Genomic DNA, 22,113 nt, shown 5'->3' on the forward strand with positions numbered 1-22,113 from the left:
ACATTTCTAAACATCTGTACCGCGGCTGTCCCACGGAGAGCCCCCGTTTGACTTCCAGCACACAGTTTCATTGTGCGGCAGTGTATTCTCAGCTGTAAATCGGACAGCTGGGATGACCTGCCCCTTGTTTGGTCACACACAACCCTTGTCGGGGCCTCCTCCTCCTCCTCCATTAATCCAGTCGACGATGGTTTCATCCCCAGCCCACCTGTGACCGGAGGTTCGAAGGGGAACCGGGAATCAATCTGTGGCAGATAAACCCATTTTTGAGCTTGTCTGGTCAATCAATCAGTTGTAATTATTGAGCACTTAGGGCACTGTAGCGGACCACAACACAATAGGGTTAGAAGACGCAATCCAAAGTGGTATTTTTTGAGTGCTCACTTCGTGCAGAGCTCAATAAATACGATTGAATGAATGCCGAGCATTGTACTAAGGGTTTGGAAGAGTACAATAGAATAAGGTTGGTAGGCATGATCAATCCGTGATAGTTATTGAGCTCTTACTGTGTGCAGAGCACAGTGCTAAGCGCTTTGTATGATTCATTCACTCATTGTCGTATTTAAGTGCTTACTGTGTGCAGAGCATTGTGCTAAGCACTTTGTGTGATCCATTCATTGTCGTATTTAAGTGCTTACTATGTGCAGAGCATTGTGCTAAGCACTTTGTGTGATCCATTCATTGTCGTATTTAAGTGCTTACTATGTGCAGAGCACTTTGCCAAGTGCTTTGTGTGATTCATTCATGGTCGTATTTATTTAAGTGCTTATTGTGTGCAGAGCATTGTGCTAAGCACTTTGTGTGATTCATTCATTGTCGTATTTATTTAAGTGCTTACTATGTGCAGAGCACTGTGCTAAGTGTTTTGTGTGATTCATTCATTCAGTCATATTTAAGTGCTTACTGTGTGCAGAGCATTGTGCTAAGTGCTTTGTGTGATTCATTCATTGTCATATTTATTTAAGTGCTTACTATGTGCAGAGCACTTTGCTAAGTGCTTTGTGTGATTCATTCATTCGGTCGTATTTATTTTAGTGCTTACTGTGTGCAGAGCATTGTGCTAAGCGCTTTGTGTGATTCATTCATTGTCATATTTAAGTGCTTACTGTGTGCAGAGCATTGTGCTAAGCACTTTGTGTGATTCATTCATTGTCATATTTAAGTGCTTACTATGTGTAGAGCACTTTGCTAAGTGCTTTGTGTGATTCATTCATTCAGTCATATTTATTTAAGTGCTTACTCTGTGCAGAGCATTGTGCTAAGCGCTTTGTGTGATTCATTCATTGTCGTATTTATTTAAGTGCTTACTATGTGCAGAGCACTTTGCTAAGTGCTTTGTGTGATTCGTTCTTTGTCATATTTAAGTGCTTACTGTGTGCAGAGCATTGTGCTAACTGCTTTGTGTGATTCATTCATTGTCATATTCATTTAAGTGCTTTGTGTGATTCATTCATTCAGTCATATTTATTTAAGTGCTTACTGTGTGCAGAGCATTGTGCTAAGCTTTGTGTGAGTCACTCACTGTCGTATTTAAGTGCTTACTATGTGCAGAGCACTTTGCTAAGTGGTTTGTGTGATTCATTCATTCAGTCATATTTAACTGCTTACTGTGTGCAGAGCACTGTGCTAAGCGCTTTGTGTGATCCATTCATTGTCGTATTTAAGTGCTTACTATGTGCAGAGCACTTTGCTAAGTGCTTTGTGTGATTCATTCATTCAGTCATATTTATTTAAGGGCTTACTGTGTGCAAGAGCACTGTACTAAGCGATTGGGAAAGTACAACCCAACAATAAACCGTGACATTCCCTGCCCACAACGATTGCTCACAATCTAGAGGGAGGGCCTAGAGGGGAGGAGACTGACGTCAATATAAATAAATTAAATGACGTATATATACATAAGTGCTGTGGGGAATAAAGGGAGCAAGTCAGGGTGATGCAGAAGAGAGCGAGCGGGAGACGAGGAAAAGTGGGGCTCAGTCTGGGAAGGCCTCTTGGAGGAGATACAGCCTCAACGAGTATGATCTCTTCAGACCCGCAAGGACCTTTCAATTTAGTGGGGCCCTGATCACTCAGTCCTCTACCCCATCACCTTTGTAAGTTAAAAACAAATCACTGTACAAGTTAGAACCAGAAAAGGCTGCATGGAACCATAATCCAGCCTCCTGTGCCCTGCCAAATGGTCTAATAAAAATATGATCCCTCAGAAATGAAAACACAGCTCCTCTATCTATAACAAAGGGACCCGGCATAGTTGAAACTGGTCAGATTCATTCATTCATTCGTATTTATTGAGCGCTTACTGTGTGCAGAGCACTGTACTAAGCGCTTGGAAAGTACAAGTTGGCAACGTATAGAGACGGTCCCTACCCAACAACGGGCTCACAGTCTAGCAGATATGTGTCTCTCACCTAATTGCCCAGCTGAACTGGGACGGGTGAGATGTGTGCGTCGCTCAAAATACTCTGAACCGGGAGGTGGGAAAGCTATTCCTGAAATCAGAGAGCTTCTCCGCCCTTCCCAGTGCGCCCGCCCGCCAAGCTTCCCCGACTCACCAGCGTATGAGAAACGTGGCTGGAGGGAAACAAACCCACGGTTCTCTGTCTTTCTCAACTAGGGGTCATGTTGCCATCACGAGTTACTTCCCCTCCTTGGAGGATGGACGTCAAATCCACTGGAGCAGCTGCCCCTGAGGAGATTGAGACTCAGAAAAGACAACCGACAGCCTCGGCTTCCAACGCAGAATTTGGTCAGTAGGTCGGCTCGTCTCCCAGGATTTGGCTGGATATGGTGAATCAGTGCCTTTCTGTGTTAGAAGCAGCAGCGTGGCCCAGTAGATACAGCACAGGCCTGGGTGTCGGAAGGACCTGGGTTCTAATCCTCGCTCTACCAATTGTCTGCTGTGTGGCTTTGGGGAAGTCACTTCACTTCTCTGTGCCTCGTTTCCCTCATCTGTAAAATGGGGATTAAGAACGTGAGCCCGATGGGGGACAGGGACTGTGTCCAACCTGATTATGTTATATCTACCCCAGCACTTAGAACAGTGCCTGGCACATATAAGTGCTTAGCAAATATCACAATTATATAATTATATTGTATAATTATTATATAAATATTATTATTATTAGGTGCCTTCTCACAATTGCTATTCATTTTGCTTCCTTTTGGGGAAAAACTAAACTTGTGCTTCCAAGGGAGCTTAGAGAACTGGGTATGAGGGTCTTCACACTGGCACAAGCAAAGCTTGCTTGGCAATACTATTCCCTTGGATCTGTTCTAGGCTTTCGCTGCTCCCAAAGCGCTTTCATGTCAATTACCACGCTTCGTCATCATCGATCGTATTTATTGAGCACTTACTGTGTGCAGAGCACTGTACTGAGTGCTTGGGAAGTACAAGTTGGCAACATATAGAGACAGTCCCTACCCAACTTCCTCCTCACAATGTCCCTGTGAGCGGGGAGACAGGCAGGGATCCTTTTCTGAGGCACAGACAAGTCAAGTGACAGCACTGGCAGAATTAGAATTTGAACCCAGGATTCTTGTGGGTTTTAGGAGACAAAGGAGCGATTCTGTAGTCTGGAAATCCTCTTGGAGTACTTGAGTCAGAGGTAGCTACAGCCATAAAGAGACAGTCAATGGTCTCTTTCTACTTGGTCTCTTTGGGGGCTTAGAGGAAGCGTTTCGACATTGCCGTGTTGGTTAGACTGTCATTTTAATAACAGGAGAGATCAGAAATGGCCACCTGAGGGTGATTCAGTGTGGGTGGGGCTCCCCTCCTTCCCCTTAACCCCCAGGCTCAGAGCGTCAAGAGACTATCTATGTTTCCACCACAATACTTGCATTTGTCTCTCTCAGGCAACTCAACTGACTCCAGCTCTAGCCCTACGTCACAGACTGACTTTCAGGGAAAACAGAGGTTCACTGGTAAGTCAAACCGATCCCCAGGCCCTGCCCTGGATTTGAATCAGTCACACTTATAGAGTGCTTAACGTGTGCAGAGCACACATTACCTAAAGCTTACTGAGCCTGGTTTGAAACGAGCCCGCCGCTGTCATTAAATGGGTTCAGCCTTTCCCTTGGGGGAGTCTTTTTCCGTTAGAATTGGGAAACGTCTTGTAGGATAGTAGCCTGGGAGAAGGGAAGCGGCCTCTGCAGGAACTGAACGAGACCCAAATCCAGGGCGGAAGGATGAAAATAGTTTGGCTCCAGAGGATGTATTTTTTTTTTCCCCATCTCCCTCAGAGGCGGAGGAGCAAGTAAAGAACACAAAACAACTCGGGGCGATTCCCTAAAAGCCTATACGCTATAGAGGAAGAGCCAGCCGATTCCTCCAGGTAGTTTCTCTGCTCAGCCAACAGAAGGGCACATAAAATCAGTCAGTCAAGGGTATTTACTGAGTGCCTATTCTGGGCAGAGTGCAAAAGAGGTAACAGACATGATCCCTGTCCTCAAGGATTTAAAATTCCAGCAGGGAGACGGACACCAAAATAAATTACAGATAACAGGGTGCGGGAGAGTTTCAAGATGTGTCCTTAAGACCTGGGGGTGGGCTGAAGGGAGAAATTGAGGTCCAAGACCTTAGGTGACATGGAAGAACGCAAAGAAATGCTTTGCATTTCACGTGAAGAAATCTATTTTGGAAAATTGTGGCAGAGGGGCACCGCCATCAGCAGTGAACCCTTCTAAGTGTCGCTGCCCTTCAGGTTGGAGGTGATTGTTCGGTAAAAGTTAACTGTTGATCGCGGTTATCCATTTGCAGATCTCTGTGCCCCGTCTTCTGCAGTCTGCATCCATCTGGAGGGCAGGCACCCGGGCTTGTTTTTTTCTTTTTTTGGTTTCAGTTCCCCCGTTTCCTAGCACAGTGGCCCATGAACTGAAGGCACGAGCAGATATTTGCAGAATTAATACAGTAGTATAGTCATAGCAGCGTGTACTGAGTGCCTGACAGTGTGCTTGGGAAGTTCAGAATAACAGAGAGCCGTTCCCTGGGCACACAGTGCTCTGCTAGAAGAGCAGTTTGGACTGCAGCCAGCCCTGGTGGAGTTGGGCCTGCAAGCTCTATGAAAGTCCCGGTAATTGAACGAAGATGATGCTTGCTTCCCCAGCTCCTCACGTGCGCTACATACCGAAGCCCGAGGACGTGCCCTGCTCCATCACCGATACCCTGCACCGGTTCCCCAAAGAGGAGGGATCGAAGGAGAATGCCACAAGCCCCCCGCAGAGCCCTCCGACCAACCTCACGGTGTTCACGGTAGAGGGATGCTCGTCGTTCGTCATCCTGGATTGGGAAAAAGCGCAAAACGACACGGTCACGGGTGAGTTCTCCGTCCGAGGGGTTTGCGTGGGCCTCGTAGCGGGACTGAATGGGTCAGATGGTCGTGATATCAATCAATCGATCGATCAGTCGTATTTATTGAGCGCTTACTGTGTGCAGAGCACTGTACTCGGCGCTTGGGAAGTACAAGTTGGCAGCATCTAGAGACGGTCCCTACCCAGCAGTGGGCTCACAGTCTAGAAGGGGGAGACAGACAACAAAACAAAACATATTAACAAAATAAAATAAATAGAATAGATATGTACAAGTAAAATGAATAGAGTAATAAATACGTACAAACATATATACATATAGACAGATATCCGTCCGGTTGGTTCGTCACTCGGAGATGCTGAGAGATTAGCTGGAGTGGCCACCCAGCAGTCAATCAATCAATCCATCAATTGTATTTATTGAGCGCTTACTGTGTGCAGAGCACCGTACTAAGCGCTTGGGAAGTACAGGTTGGCAACATATAGTCAGGGGAAAATGGGTGTATGGGAAAGACTGGGAGGGCTGCAGCTTTCTGGGTGTTTTGGGTTGTTGTTTTTTTTTAATGGTATTTGTTAAGCAATTACTATGTGCCAGGCACAGTACTAAGCACTGGGGTAGCTACAAGCTAATCAGATTGGACTTTCATTCATTCAGTCGTATTTATTGAGCGCTTACTGTGTGCAGAGCACTGTGCTAAGCGCTTGGAAAGTACAACTTGGCAACAAATGGAGACGGTCCCTACCCAACAATGGGCTCACAGTCTAGAAGGGGGAGACAGACAACAAAACAAAACATGGAGACAGGGGTCAAATCAGACAAAATTAAATAGAATTAGAGCTAGATGCACATCATCAATCAATCAATTGTATTTATTGAGCGCTTACTGTGTGCAGAGCACTGTACTAATCATTACATCATTAATAAAATAGAGTAGTAAATATGTACAAGTAAAATAGAGTGATAAATCTGTACATAAATAGATATGCAGGGGCTGTGGGGAGGGGAAGGAGGTAGATGGAGAGGAAAAGGGGGGCTGAGTGTGGGAAGGCCTCCTGGAGGAGGTGAGCTCTCAGGAGGGCTTCCCATCACCTCTCCTCACCGGGCTGGGCCTTAATCCATATCTCTCTTGGGGCTCCCAATCTTAATCCCCATTTTGCAGATGAGATAACTGAGGCACAGAGAAGTGAAGTGACTTGCCCAAGGTAGCACAGCAGGCATGTGGCGGAGCCAGGATTAAAACCCAGGACTTCCTGACTCTCAGGCTCGTTCTGCATACAGTAGGCCGTGCTGCTTCCCAATTTAAATTTCACTTTCTGTGGAGAACCACAGTGCCGTCTTCACCTAGGTTTTATTGTGAAAAGCCGCGTGGCTTTTCACAATAGAAAATAGAAAATAGAAGCAGCGTGGCTCAGTGGGAAAGAGCCCGGGCTTTGGAGTCAGAGGTCATGGGTTCAAATCCCGGCTCCGCCACTTGTCAGCTGGGTGACTTTGGGCAAGTCACTTCTCTGGGCCTCAGTTCCCTCATCTGTAAAATGGGGATGAAGACTGTGAGCCCCACGTGGGACAACCTCATCACCTTGTATCCCCCCAGCGCTTAGAACAGTGCTTTGCACATAGTAAGCGCTTAATAAATGCCATCATTATTAAAAGCCGCACCTGTGGTGGTTTTCAGTGTCCAGCACTGACAGCCAGTGGATAGAGAAGCAGCGTGGCTTGGTGGGAAGAGCCCGGGTTTGGGAGTCAGAGGTCGTGGGTTCTAATCCCAGCTCTGCCCCTTGTCAGCTGTGTGACTTTGGGCAAGTCGCTTAACCTCTCTGTGCCTCATTTGTAAAATGGGGATTAAGACCGCGAGCCCCACGTGGGACAACCTGATTGCCTCTTATCTACCCCAGCGCTTAGAACAGTGCTTGGCACGTAGTAAGCGCTTAACAAATACCACCACTATTATTATTATTCTCCCACAGTTTTCCACTGCACCTTTAGGCTAGAATTCTCTTGTGGGGAACTAGGGTGCTCCCTTCCAACGATGAATCTATCTGCATAGAACACGATAGGATTTTGGAAGAATCAGGGTGTGCCCTCGTGTCATCATTCAAAGATTGAATATTGTTATTTAACTTAAGATTTGTCACCAACACAAGCCCCGTGTTTTTGAGGGACTGCATTTATTAGTTATTTGCTAAGTGCCGAGCACTAAGGTGAATATTAGATAACCGATTCGGACACTGTCCCTGTTCCCACACGGGGCTCACGGTCTAGGGATGAGCAAGAAGAGATATCTTACCCCCGTTTGCCAGATGGGGAAACTGAGGTACAGAAAGGTTGAGTGACCTTGTAGGAGGTGGGGTGGACCTAGCATTAGAATGGGGTTCCCCAGCAATCAATGGTATTTATTGAGTGCTTACTGTGTGCAGAGCACTGTACCAAGTACTTGGGAGAGTGCAGTCTGAGTTGGTAGACGTGTTCCCTGCCCACAGTGAGCTTACAGTCCAGTAACTTTCCACTGATAATAATAATAATAATAATAATAATAATATTCTAAGCGCTGGGGAGGTTACAAGGTGATCAGGTTGTCCCACAGGGGGCTCACAGTCTTCATCCCCATTTTACAGATGAGGTAACTGAGGCCCAGAGAAGTGAAGTGACTTGCCCAAAGTCACACAGCTGACAATTGGCAGAGCAGGGATTTGAACCCACGACCTCTGACTCCAAAGCCCATGCTAGGCCACTCTATCTTTCATTTTACCCCTTTAAGTCCCTAAAGGAGAATGTTACCCCTGCATTTGGGACATCTCTGTCCCGAATCAAAGAAAATGGCCCATTTGTGACATCCAATAGGTTGTTTTTCTCCCCAGCCCTTGGCTCTCTCTTTTAAGAAATGAAACCCACCATTTAAGCCCCCTGGGCAACAGCAAAATTACCTGCTATCGTTGGCTCAGTGGCAGCTAATTTATAACTTGGAGAAATCTGGGGTGGGCTTACATGGTTTTATGGGTTTTCGTCTTGGGAGGGGATTTCCAGATGGCATTTGAAAAAATTTCCCCCAAACGTGGGGTCTGAGAGCATTGAAGAGGAGACGTATAGTTTGTTAATCCTTCTAGTGATTCCCTTAGCAGCCTTGTCATTGCCCAGTATCTTCCACGGGAGAGATTTATAGCAACAGAAATGGTTCGTTCACGGAAAATCTGAAAAACCTCAGCAGCGAGAGCAAATCTAAAAGCTTTTCCGAGGTGGCTGCTCGCTAACAGCGGCCGATACCCTATGACAAGCTACATTTTTACATCTGTAAAATGGAGGTTCAATTCCTGTTCTCCCTGCCCCTCGATCTGTGAGCCCCTTGTGGAACCCCCCTGTGCCTGATCTGATTGTATTTTAGCTACTTCTGCGTTTAGCACAGTGCTTGGCACAAAGTAAGAATTTGACAAATACCACGCATCATTCTTATCATTAGTTCAAAGATGCTTCTTTCGAAACTACCCTGCTTGCTGATTCCATTAGCCGAAGGGCGGATATTAACCTGGAGGCCTTGGTTGTGAGCCAATTAGTAAAGATTAGGAGAGTTTATAGCCGTGCTCCCGAGGGAACTGGTTACCAGAAGAAGATCCCAGTATCATATAATCAATCAATCGTATTTATTGAGCGCTTACTGTGTGCAGAGCACTGTACTAAGCGCACTGTACTATGATATGTACTAATCATATACACTGTGAGCCCACTGTTGGGTAGGGACTGTCTCTATATTTTGCCAACTTGGACTTCCCAAGCGCTTGGTACAGTGCTCTGCACACAGTAAGCGCTCAATAAATACGATTGATGATGATGATATAAAGATAAGAAGCCCGTGTGTCTTTCCCTTTTCAGAATATGAAGTGATCTCCAAGGAAAATGGATCCGTGGCTGGGAAGGGCAAGACCATTCAAATGACGGATCAGACCCACTCCACGGTGGAGAATCTCAAACCAAACACCAGGTAAGACTCGAGGCGGCTTCCCCGTTGTTCTGGATTTGGGTCGACAGACCCCCAGTTCAATGAAAACCAGGTTTTCCTAAGTCAGCTTTGAGAGGCGCGGCGAGGGACAGGCAAATCCAAGGGGCTGGAGTTGATCCCGAGGGTGGGATCGTAGGGGATGTCCGTGCCTCACGTCGTGATGAGCGAAAAGCTTAAGCTACGGAGAAGAGGGAATGTTGGATGCTAAATTGGGTTGGTATCAACTTTGTAATATCAAACAGCAGTCACGCACTGACTCTCTACCTTCTTTTGAATCAGCGATTGAGGCTGATTTATATTTTCAACCAATCAATCCAGTTTCCCTGCAGTGGATCATCGTAGGGGTTCCAGGACATTGCAGTTACGTATCCCACGGCTCCATTGCAGCCACAGCTCAGTTTCTGGGTCTCTGCAACTGTACTGTCGGCAATATCTTCTACTTTATGTCTAAACGCTAAAAACCCACGTAGAGGCCCCTTGAAAACATAGTAATGTGGAGCTGTGGGACAGTGGTAAATTGGAATGAACTGCAGATGAAATAGTAACTCCCAACTGGTGGCTCAACACAGTCCTGGCAACAGGGAATTGTTTTCTGGATATTTAACTTTGCGAGGGTGAATAGAGTGAACAGCAGGCTCAAGTGGCTGCATTTTTTTATGGTATTTGTTAAGCGTATACTGTGTGTCAAGCATTTTTTTAGGAGCTGAGGCAGGTACAAGTCAATCAGATCAGACATAAGCCCTGTCCCACATTGGGCTTATAGTCTAAGTAATGCCGGGAGTCCAATATTGCCGCAAAAAGGATGGCTTTGCCACCTTTTCTTCAGTCATCTGGGCTAACTTGGGCTTGAAACTGAAACTTGGAAAAATCTGCCAGGGACAGTGTTCCTAGTGGGAGTGAGAGAGCCAAAGAAAGCACATCATTCAGTAAAGGCCTGATTGATGATCTCCTCTCTCTTCCCTGGCAAAGCGGAGAGTAGATGTTGGCTTGCCTTTGTCTAGGTCATTGATGGGGAAAATGCAGTACAGAAAACACTGTACTAAATGCTTGATAGAGGAATAATAATTGTGGTATTTATTATGCACTTACTTTGTGCACTGTTCTAAGTGCTGGGGTAGATACAAGGCAATTGGGTTCATTCATTCAGCCGTATTTATTGAGCCCGTACTGTGTGCAGAGCACCATACTAAGCACTGGGGAGAGTACAATATAACATTAAACAGACACATTCCCAAAGTTCCTGTCCCACATAGGGCTCACAGTCTTAATCCCCAGTTTACAGATGAGGAAACAGGCACAGAAGTTAAGTGACTTGCCCAAGATCACGCAGCAGACAAGGGGCACAGCTGGGATTATTCATTCATTCATTCAATCGTATTTATTGAGCGCTTACTGTGTGCAGAGCACTGGACTCAGAGCTTGGGAAGTACAAGTTGGCAACATCTAGAGACGGTCCCTACCCAACAGTGGGTGCCCAGTCTAGAAAGGGGAGACAGACAACGAAACAAAACATATTAACAAAATAAAATAAATAGAATAAATATGTACAAGTAAAATAAATTCATTCATTCAGTCGTATTTATTGAGCGCTTACTGTGTGCAGAGCACTGTATTAAGCACTTGGAAAGTCCAAGTTGGCAACATCTAGAGACGGTCCCTACCCAACAGCGGGCTCCCAGTCTAGAAGGGGGAGACAGACAATGAAACAAAACATATTAACAAAATAAAATAAATAGAATAAATATGTACAAGTAAAATAAATTCATTCATTCAATCGTATTTATTGAGCGCTTACTGTGTGCAGAGCACCATACTAAGCACTTGGGAAGTACAAATTGGCAACATAGAGGGACGGTCCCTACCCAACAGCGGGCTCCCAGTCTAGAAGGGGGAGGCAGACAACAAAACAAAACATATTAACAAAATAAAATAAATTAGAATAAATATGTACAAGTAAAATAAATTCATTCAATCGTATTTATTGAGCACTTACTGTGTGCAAAGCACCGTACTAAGCGCTTGGGAAGTACAAGTTGGCAACATATAGGGACGGTCCCTACCCAACAGCGGGCTCCCAGTCTAGAAGGGGGAGACAGACAATGAAACAAAACATATTAATAAAATAAAATAAATAGAATAAATATGTACAAGTAAAATAAATTCATTAATTCATTCATTCAATCGTATTCATTGAGCGCTTACTGTGTGCAGAGCACCGGACTAAGCGCTTGCGAAGTACAAGTTGGCAACGTATAGAGACGATCCCTACCCAACAGTGGGCTCCCAGTCTAGAGGGGGGAGACAGACAACAAAACAAAACATATTAACAAAATAAAATAAATAGAATATGTACAAGTAAAATAAATTCATTCATTCATTCAATCGTATTTATTGAGGGCTTATTGTGTGCAGAGCACCGGACTAAGCGCTTGGGAAGTACAAGTTGGCAACGTATAGAGACAGTCCCTACCCAACAGCGGGCTCCCAGTCTAGAGGGGGGAGACAGACAGCAAAACAAAACATATTAACAAAATAAAATAAATAGAATAAATATGTACAAGTAAAATAAATTCATTCATTCAATCGTATTTATTGAGGGCTTCCTTCTGACTGTTAGGACCATGCTTTAACCACTAGCCCACCCTGCTTCTTAGGGTGCAAGCTTGGTAGATGTGTTCCCTGCCCGCAGTAAGCTTACAGTCTAGAGGGGAATGGTGATGGAAGGCTGGAGCAGTCAGCCACTCCTGCGACCATGTTTTCTCAGCATGAACAAGCCCACGCTCAGGGATACAAGGAGGGAACCCTTGTATCCATGCCCAGTTGTGCGTCCTGGATGAGGGTCCCAGGCACCAGAGGCAGAGCTGTGGGGGGCGGAGGGGGTCATCCAGCTGAGGAAAGAGGTGGGCGTCCTCCAAAGAGCCGGCCCTCCCCATAGTCCCCAATATCCCCCACTGCCCCAGATGAGAGCTGCTTACACAAAGGAAATTTTAAAAAGCCTATAATAATAATAATGATGGCATTTATTAAGCGCTTCCTATGTGCAAAGCACTGTTCTCAGCGCTGGGGAGGTTACAAGGTGATCGGGTTGTCCCACGGGGGGCTCACAGTCTTCATCCCCATTTTATTTTATTTGTACATATCTATTCTATTTATTTTATTTTGTTAATATGTTATGTTGTCTGTCTCCCCTTTCTAAACTGTGAGCCCACTGTTGGGTCTCTATATGTTGCCAACTTGTACTTCCCCAGCACTTAGTACAGTGCTCTGCACACAGTAAGCGCTCAATAAATACGATTGATTGATTGATTGATTTACAGATGAGGTAGCTGAGGCCCAGAGAATAATAATAATAATAATAATAATGATGATGGCATTTGTTAAGCGCTTTGTTAAGTCCCCACCTGGACTCCATACGGCCCCAGAAAGGTCGGCGGTGGTCATCGTCCATCCCGGATGATGCAAATGGGCAGAGGAAAAAAAAAAACAGGGGCTTGCATCTCTGGAACATTTTCAGCCCGAGTGTCCGCACTTTTCCTGCAGAGTTGGGAAAACACTAAATATTCCGCCAGATAGAGAAGCTAGACAAAGGAAGAATTCACTGGGCAGACCAGAAGTCCGTATGGTACAGCAATTTCCTGTGGAAAAAAAATACTCCGTAGGATCATTAAGATCAATCTAGCTTATCTAATCCACCCAAGTCCTTTTATTGTCCTTGTGATTTGGGGGGGTCTCTGTGAGGCGGATTCTTCCCGTATGGAGGTGCGAGACCTTCCAACTCTGTTGTAGTGCACTCCCCCAAGCGCTTAGTACAGTGCTCTGCATGTGATAAGCACTCAAAAATATACCATGGATCGACTGGGACATTTTAGCTGCTGTTTACCCTGGTTGATTGTTGCCAGCTTGTACTTCCCAAGCGCTTAGTATAGTGCTCTGCACCCAGTAAGCGCTCAATAAATATGATTGATTGATTGATTGATTAAAATTTTGGCTAATCTATCTGAGATGGAATGTAGACTGCCCCTTCTTGAGAGCCACGGACGATTCTGGCTGGAAGAGGCAGACACGTGTGATGTCTTTTGCTGTTTTATTTGTGAAGGTTTGGCCTTCGTTGGTTCCGAGTTTGCCACCTTGACTATCTATTTCCTCATGCTCCTCTGATTTGGATAAAATAAGAGGCAAAAGTGCCAGGTAATTTACCTTGCTTTCACTGGATGCGTGCACAGTAGAAGAGCAGTTCCTTAATCCTGAAAGCAACTGAGTGGATTATTCACTCTAGCAACCTATCAGGAAATGAACTGTTCTCTCAAAGTATTAGGCTTCACGAGTCCATAAAATAAATAGTTCTTCCTTTCACACTACCACATATTTTTTATTAGTTTTTATTAAAACTCTCTGGCATTTAGGGAGAAGGAAAGGTGCAAAAGACTGCAGTTCAACTAAATTACAATACAGTCTGAGAGATTCCTCTTTTTCCGCATCAAGGACCCAACTGGCTGCAGACTAAACTTCACGGACTTCATGTACAAAGTTTCCCCTCTTTTCCCCCGCCTCACATCTGCCCTCCTTTTCCCTCCAAGTATCCTCCCAGCTCTGCTTTCAGTCAATCAATCGTATTTATTGAGCGCTTACTGTGTGCAGAGCACTGTACTAAGCGCTTGGGAGCTACAAGTTGGCAACATCTAGAGACAGTCCCTACCCAACAGTGGGCTCACAGTCTAAAAGGGGGAGACAGAGAACAAAACCAAACATACTAACACAATAAAATAAATAGAATAGATATGTACAAGTTAGAGTAATAAATATGTACATAAAGATGTAAATATGTTCTCCTCACCTGTCCTCCCCTTCATCTCTTATGCCTGCCTTTCCCTCTTCCTTTCCCCTTCTCTTTCCCCCTTCCTCTTTCCCCCTTCACTGTCAGAGTAACAATTTCTGGATTTCCTAACAGCTTTCTGTACCAAACATGTAGTAAAAATATATATTATGGGAAAAACAGACCGTGCGAGAATGTACCTTGCTCCTAAGAGTCAGTGCGAATTTAATGCGGAGCACTGTGATTAGTTTTGCTGATGGATAAGGGATGTTCAGGTCATCGGCTGCCCTCAAGGAGCTTACAATCTTCAGGCAAAACTTCCACATAAAGGGCCAAGCCGGGGGAAAGAATGTCATCTCCCAACAGTCAAAGACGTGGGGCGAGCTCACCCGCTTTCCTTTTTCTTTCTTCCCCAGCTACGAATTCCAGGTGAAACCTAAAAACCCTCTCGGCGAAGGGCCAGCCAGCAACACGGTGGCATTCAGTACCGAGTCAGGTAAGAGCCAAGATGTTGATGCAGAGTAACTAGTCAAGGAAGGCGAATTCACCCGTTTCCAAATCTGGCGCGATGAGAAACCGTGCGGGGAAATTAGGGTGCACCACTCCTCTAGCCCGCCAAAGAGCAGAAGCCAACTGGGGAAAGACTGTGAGCCCACTGTTGGGTAGGGACTGCCTCTATATGTTGCCAACTTGTACTTCCCAAGCGCTTAGTACAGTGCTCTGCACACAGTAAGCACTCAATAAGTATGATTGATTGGCAAGGATGGACACACGAGCTCTGCTGGGCTTGGCTTTATTACCGTTGTTTGCTTAGGAGGAGAATCCAGCTGTCCCTTTGCAAACGGCTCATATTCTGAGTCAGGGACTGTGTGAGCTCAGAAAGCCTTGGGCCCCCAGGTATATATGTATATATGTTTGTACATATTTATTACTCTGTTTATTTTACTTGTACATATCAATTCTATTTATTTTGTTAGTATGTTTGGTTTTGTTCTGTCTCCCCCTTTTAGACTGTGAGCCCACTGTTGGGTAGGGACTGTCTGTATATGTTGCCAACTTGTACTTCCCAAGCGCTTGGTACAGTGCTCTGCACACAGTAAGTGCTCAATAAATACGATTGATTGATTGATTGGAACAAGCCTGCAGAGGCATTCTGATAGCCCACCTTATTGGACATCTTTTTCCAACCGCTGAGTTGTGCAGATTTTCAGTGTGGCTCACGGGACTCACGCTTCCTTAACGGACAGGGTGGAACCGAAAGGTAGGTCTGTTTGGCAGCAGCGGTCTGGCTGTTTCTTCAAATTTCCACCTTGAGAAAACTGTTTGTCCTTCCCAAGCGCTTAGTACAGTGCTCTGCACACAGTAAGCGCTCAATAAATACGATTGATTGATTGTAAACGAACCTCTTTTCAATAGTGTGGGTGGAGGTGATTGCCCTTTTGCAGGTCTGTGGGAAGCAGCACAGGCCTGGGAATCAGAAGGACCTGAAGGAGAACGTGGCTCAGTGGAAAGAGCACGGGCTTTGGAGTCAGGGGTCATGGGTTCGAATCCCGGCTCTGCCAATTGTCAGCTGTGTGACTTTGGGCAAGTCACTTAACTTCTCTGTGCCTCAGTTCCCTCATCTGTAAAATGGGGATTAAGACTGTGAGCCCCCTGTGGGACAACCTGATCTCCTTGTAACCTCCCCAGCGCTTAGAACAGTGCTTTGCACATAGTAAGTGCTTAATAAATGCCATTATTATTATTATTATTAAGGACCTGGGTTCTAATCCCAGCTCTGCCCGTCTGCTGTGTGACCTTGGGCAAGTCATTTCACTTCCCTGGTCTTCAGTTACCTCATTTGTAAAATGGGGTTAAGACAGTGAGTCCCATGGGGGACAGGGACTGTGTCCAACCTGATTAGCTTGCATCTACGCCAGTGCTTGACACATAGTAAGCGCTTAACGAATACCATCACCATCTTTACTATTATTATTGTCTGTGGTGAGAATAGTTTACTGTTTGTTCTGCACTGCTGCACGTTAGCGACCGCTGCTTGACCTGATGTCTGTTGTCTCTCTTCGCAGCGGACCCAAGAGTGAGCGAGCCGATTTCAGGTGAGCATGTGGTATCCACTGGGTAGAAATCCATATGTTGCCAACTTGTACTTCCCAAGCACTTAGTACAGTGCTCTGCACACAGTAAGCGCTCAATAAATACGATCGATTGATTGATTTCCCCACCGGTACCAGCTAAACCTAGCGTGAACCTGCTAGGGGTCAGCTCAGTCCACCGGCAGCCCTCGTGTCTTACGTCTGGAGCTCCTGAACCCACTGTTGGGTAGGGACCGTCTCTATATGTTGCCAGCTTGTACTTCCCAAGCGCTTAGTACAGTGCTCTGCACACAGTAAGCGCTCAATAAACACGATTGATTGAAATCTTTGCTTGAAATAAACAACGGGCCCGTCTGCCCTGTCCCCAGCAGCAATGGGATCGGGGGTTGGGACCTAATCTGCCTTCCCGTTCGCCAGGGCTGCTCCTGTTTTCCCAACCAAGTTAAATCAAATTGATATTAAAAGATGTCAGGCACCATGCTGACTTTACTATCTCCCTTCGTGTTACGAGAGATTAAAAATAAAAAGATCCGGATGAGCTTAAAACCACTTCCTCCACCTACTGCAGAAACCTCTCGCATAACGAAAAACTACCTTTTTCACGACTTTACTGCTCCCATTATTATCTAGAATGTGATATCTTAAACCCCCTAAAAAATGAAAGCAAGTCAGACACCATTGAGTTAATTTAAACTTGTACATCCTGTGGCTTCGTGTGCTTGTAAGTAGCGTTTCAAAACCCCAGTTTTAGCTAGGTTGGGCCACGTGCTGGAATCAGTGGATCTACAAGTCCAATCAACAACTGTGTTTTCTTCCGCAGTGGGAAAAGACGCCATCTGGACTGAGGTCCCGTTTAATTCGGACTCATATTCGGAGTGCAAAGGCAAGCAGTACGTCAAGAGGACTTGGTATAAGAAGTTTGTGGGCGTCCAGCTCTGCAATTCCCTGAGATATATGATTTACCTCAGTGACTCACTCACAGGTAAGAGAAACCTACTGAATGCACAAACCTGATCCTTGGGAGGAACCCATCAGTCACTCTCTGGCATGTTTCCCCAAATTTACAATGCTCAGCTGAATTAGTTTTGTAGCACTTTTCCTCTGGAAAACTCAGTGTGTTGACAGTTATGCAAATATGGACACTTCAGGCTTTAATTCCCACCTTCATTCTGCCATGGACCTATCACAATAGAAAAGGGATGGGTTTTTGGTTTTCTTCCTAAGACAAGAAGCCCAAAGATCTCAGTCATAAGTGCAAGGCGACCAATTTTCAAGAGTGCGGCTCGTTATGATTTTCACTCCCCATTTCCCATCCAAATTTCAGAAGAAATCTCTGTCAGTCGAGTAAAACCGTGAATGCCAAAGGCATTCAAGTACTTAAATTGGTAATCCTGGAGCTAGGATGGTTACTCCTCCTCCTCCTCCTTTGCCCTTAGTTCCCTTCTGCCCCTGGGCGAGAGAAATCTGTCTGGTCCCCAGGCAAGAAAGAGCAAAAAGGCCAGCTCAAGATGGGTGACTCTCACAATTACCTCACAAGCCCTGACCTCTCTCTTAACTTTCTCATCACTGTAGACGACACCACTATCCTCCCAACCTCACAAGTCTGTAGCCTTGTCATTGTCCTCAACTCATCTCTCTCATTCCACCCACATATTCAGCGTCACCCAATCCTGCCGGCTCCACCTTCCCAACTTCGCTAAAACCCACCCTTTCCCTTCCTTCCAAACTGCTACCGTGCTGATAGAGGCACTTTATCCTATCCCACCTTGACTACTGCGCCCATTTCCTTGCTGACCTCCCAGCCTCCTGTCTCTCCCCAATCCAATCCACGCTTCACTCTGCTGCACGAATCATTTATCAACAAAAAACCTTTAGTTGACATCTCCCCACTCCTCGAGAACCTCCAATGGCTGCCCATTCACCTCCCCATCAAACAGAAAACTCCTTACCGTTGGCTTTGAAAACTTTCCAGCTCGCCCCCTCCTACTTTACCTCACTAATTCTACTACAGTCCAGCCCGCACACTCCACTCCTCTAGTGCCAGCTTATTCACTGTGCCCCGATCTCATCCATCTCACTGCTGATCCCTTTCCCACATCCTCCCCCTAGCCTGGAATTCCCTCCCGCTCCATCTACGCCAGACCACCACTCTCTCCAACTAAGGTCACATCTCCTCCGAGAGGCCTTCCCCGATTAAACCCTCTTTTCTCCAGTTTGCTCTCCCTTCTGTGTCATCTAAGGCACTTCAGTCTGTGACCTTGGACACTTGATAGTCACCACATGCCCAACTCCATAGCAGTTATGTACGTATCTTTAAATTATAGGCTATCCATGTTATTGTCATTCTCCCCACTCTAGACCGTGAGCTCACTGTGGGCAGGGAATGTGTCTGCTAATTCTGTTGTACTGTACTGTCCCAAGCACTTACAATTGATTGATTAACCTACATCTCCTCCTGCCTCCACCTAAAACTTAGTATGTCCAAAGCTGAACTCTTAATCTTCCCTCCCAAATCCTCTCTCCTTTCCCACCCCTCACTCCCAAGCTCCTGCTTTATCCATTCGGCCGTGCTCCTTCCCAGAACCTCTACATAACCTCCAGTAGCACTCAGGTACGTATTCCTTTTTTCTCTCTGCTTCTCTGTAAATTAATCTGATCTCTGACTCCTCACTTGCAACTAAGCTCCTTGAGGCGGGGGACCACATCTAATTCCACTGTATTCCGTGAAGTACTTAGTACCACGAGCACCATGGTAGGTGCTCAGTAAATATTACCGATTGATTAGTTTGGCTGACCTGTGCCACGCTGGCTCATCGCTGCCTCTCTTTCTGTGCAGGGAAATTTTACAACATAGGAGATCAGAGGGGACAGGGAGAGGATCACTGTCAGTTTGTGGACTCCTTTTTAGACGGGCGGACGGGACAGCAACTAACTCCTGATCAGCTGCCCACCAAAGAAGGTAAGTCGTCAAATCAATATGCACCATGGATTGACTGTAGCCACACTCACGGAGAGCCCTGTTTCAAGGGTGGGGACTGACTACGAGGGGAGAGAGTTGGCTTAAGGTTTGGCTGTCCCTTCCTGGTGCAGGAAAGTGTTCTTTTCAAACTTCTACCTGCCGCCATAAACATGCAGAACTCTTTAAAAAAAACACGGCCTGGAGCCTAAATGAACTGCATGAAGGCCTCCTGTCTCCTTTTTGAGACGGTTTTCCCGGGAAGGTTCAAACATGGCACTGGGCCCTAACTTGTAGGTTCTTGTCTGCTCGGTGAGAAAAGAGAGGCTGGAGTTTATGGAGATTCTCCATTCATCTCCTACGGACTGAAGGCTGCAGCTCAATGAGAATAATTATAATTGTGGTACTTGCTTGTACTTCCCAAGCGCTTGGTACAGTGCTCTGCACACAGTAAGTGCTCAATAAATACGATTGATTGATTCTCTGGGCTTCAGTTACCTCATCTGGAAAATGGGGATTAAATCTGCGAGCCCCACATGGGACAACTTGATTACCCTGTATCTACCCCAGCGCTTAGAACAGTGCTTTGCCCTTAGAACAGTGCTTGACATATAGCAATAATAATAATAATAACGATGGCATTTATTAAGCGCTTCCTAAGCGCAGGGTGGACACAATCCCTGTCCCACATGGAGCTCACAAGTGTAAGTAGGAAGGAGGATTTAATCCCCATTTTACAGATGAGGCACTTGAGCAGAAGTGACTTACCCGAGGTCACACAGCAGACCGGTGGTGGAGCTGGAATTAGAACCCGGATCCTCTCCCCCCCAGGCCCGCGCTCTTTCCACTAGGTCACACTGCAGTGATTTCACTCAACACTCTGCCTCTAGCCCCATCATCCTGCCTCAAAGGGGAAATTTCAGACCAGTTTTCGTCTGAGAGCAAAGAGGCTCCAAAAGCAAGGATACCCTTCGCCCCCTCCTCGAAGCCATCCACCGGCTTCACCCGTCCCTCTGCGTCCCGCAAAAATGCCTCACGGCTCTCCGCCAACTCGCCCCATCTTCCTCCCCTGATCTTTTTGCGGTCAGCCTGGCCCCTCGCTCCCCAAATCCCCGCCCCTTAGGCATGTATGTTACTCAGTTTCCATTCCATCACTCTAACGACTCAATTGTAAGTATTTTTCTATCTGTCCCTTTAGGGTGCACACTCCTTGTGGGCAGAGAACGTGTCGCTTCCCAAGTGTTTAGCACAGGGCATCACGTCATTACCAGGTGGTAGGTGAGGGGCAGGGGGACCGACCCACTGCCGTCACTGGAACGGGAGATGACATAATCACGGTCTGTATCCTAAACCAAACTTTCTGTTTAGGCTACTTCCGGGCAGTTCGCCAGGAACCCGTCCAGTTTGGAGAAATAGGAGGTCCGACCCATATCAACTACGTCCAGTGGTACGAGTGTGGCACGACGATTCCCGGAAAATGGTAGCTGCCGGAGCGGGGACGGCGCCTCCCGTTCGGCCGTGAAGGTGTACGGTATTGGCCGTCTGGGCCTGCCTGTTTACTCTCTCTGAAAGTTTAAAAATCTAATTAAGGGCAATATTCATAGTATAGATTGCTTACTATATCGGGTTTTACAGAGTCATTTAAAGAAAGCGAACTATAGACATTAACAGGATAAAGTCTTGGGAAGCTGGCTCCCTGATCGTGGCATTTTAAGAGATGCGGTTTGTATATTATTTATCACAGTGTTGTAATAAATGTTTCGAGGCACATTTATGGCAAAGTTAATGTCTAAAGCTGCAGTATAGGTTAATTTTAAATACAATGTTCACTTTAATCATTGTATAGGAAAATCAGGTAATTTTGTGAAACTCCATTCTCCTGCTACCATTTAAATTTAACTTATTGGCCCAATCTAGCTTCCATTGTGACTAAAAGTAATTATTCCGTATTTACCTTAAGCCAGACTTAACCCTCCATGTGATAACTTTACATACACGTCAGTTTCTAGAAAACATGGAGATTGAAGCTTTTCTGGAAAAGCTTACACTTATTCTCAACCACATGCTAAACTAACGTAGAGATGCTTGTGAAATGAAAGTTTATCTAAGTTAAATTTCAGCCTGTCCTGCATACTTTGTACTCAAAAATTCAGTGTCCCGGCTATTTTCACTATGCCGTAGAGTGAGAAAGAGCCTCTTCTTCAGGCATTGCTCAGACTGCGACAGTTGAGTTCCAAGCTCGGATTCTGAAGTATGAGCACAAAGATGAAATGAGATCTACAATGTACAGGTTGTTTACTATATTCATTTTGTATAGTTACCTGAGAATGAATGAATGCAAAGGAGGATGAGCAGAGTCTGTTTTCCTCAGTGGGGAGAGGGGAGGCCCAGATCCGCTCTGCTTAACGTTCCTAGTTCATCCCCAAACTCTTCCTGAGCTTTATTACAAGGACTCCTCAAGTTCTTCCCCTCCAAGGCTATATTTTGTATTGTCAAGCACTCATGTACTCTGCAATAAAGAGATGTAGTTTTTTTAAAGAATTGCATTTTTCATCACTAAGCTGCCACGGACAGTCGACCACTGAACCGACTTCTGACTCGTACAATTTCACCAGACAGCCGAATGGACACTAGCGCTTCCCTTCCATATCCGATCGAGATGGTAGACTTCCGGACAGAACCACAGGTAAACCTACGTGTCAGTTATTCCAGTCGCCGCTTTAAGCACCCGTCTAGTTTTAGCCAACGCTCGTGTTTAAAGCAGACCTCACAGAAAGATTTTTCTCTCCACTGATTGCTTTTTCCTGGCTCCGAGTGAAACTTCTCTAACAGCTCTGTTTCTCCGGAGACTTGTGGTTTTAAAACGTCTGCGCCTCGTTTTGAGACTTTAACAAACTCACCGACAAGCGCTTCCCCGCAAACATCCTGGACGTCTCGATCAATCACGCTACAAGT

At 45.8% G+C, this 22,113-nt stretch overlaps 1 protein-coding gene across 1 annotated transcript in view; it reads left to right on the plus strand.

The window, feature by feature from the left end:
- LOC119945126 (ABI family member 3 binding protein) overlaps positions 1-22,081 on the plus strand; it is a 235,481-nt gene extending 213,400 nt beyond the window's left edge. The window contains exons 47-55 of the mRNA XM_038766152.1: positions 2,618-2,749; positions 3,856-3,924; positions 5,106-5,315; positions 9,170-9,278; positions 14,526-14,605; positions 16,176-16,205; positions 17,023-17,184; positions 19,039-19,161; positions 20,527-22,081. Coding sequence (XP_038622080.1) covers positions 2,618-2,749; positions 3,856-3,924; positions 5,106-5,315; positions 9,170-9,278; positions 14,526-14,605; positions 16,176-16,205; positions 17,023-17,184; positions 19,039-19,161; positions 20,527-20,642 — 1,031 coding nt within the window. The 3' untranslated portion in view covers positions 20,643-22,081. The remainder of the gene's footprint in view (positions 1-2,617; positions 2,750-3,855; positions 3,925-5,105; positions 5,316-9,169; positions 9,279-14,525; positions 14,606-16,175; positions 16,206-17,022; positions 17,185-19,038; positions 19,162-20,526) is intronic.
- The last annotated feature ends 32 nt before the right edge of the window (positions 22,082-22,113 follow it).

This window comes from Tachyglossus aculeatus, chromosome 24 (assembly GCF_015852505.1).
Source record: "Tachyglossus aculeatus isolate mTacAcu1 chromosome 24, mTacAcu1.pri, whole genome shotgun sequence".
Taxonomy (NCBI): Eukaryota; Metazoa; Chordata; class Mammalia; order Monotremata; family Tachyglossidae; genus Tachyglossus; species Tachyglossus aculeatus.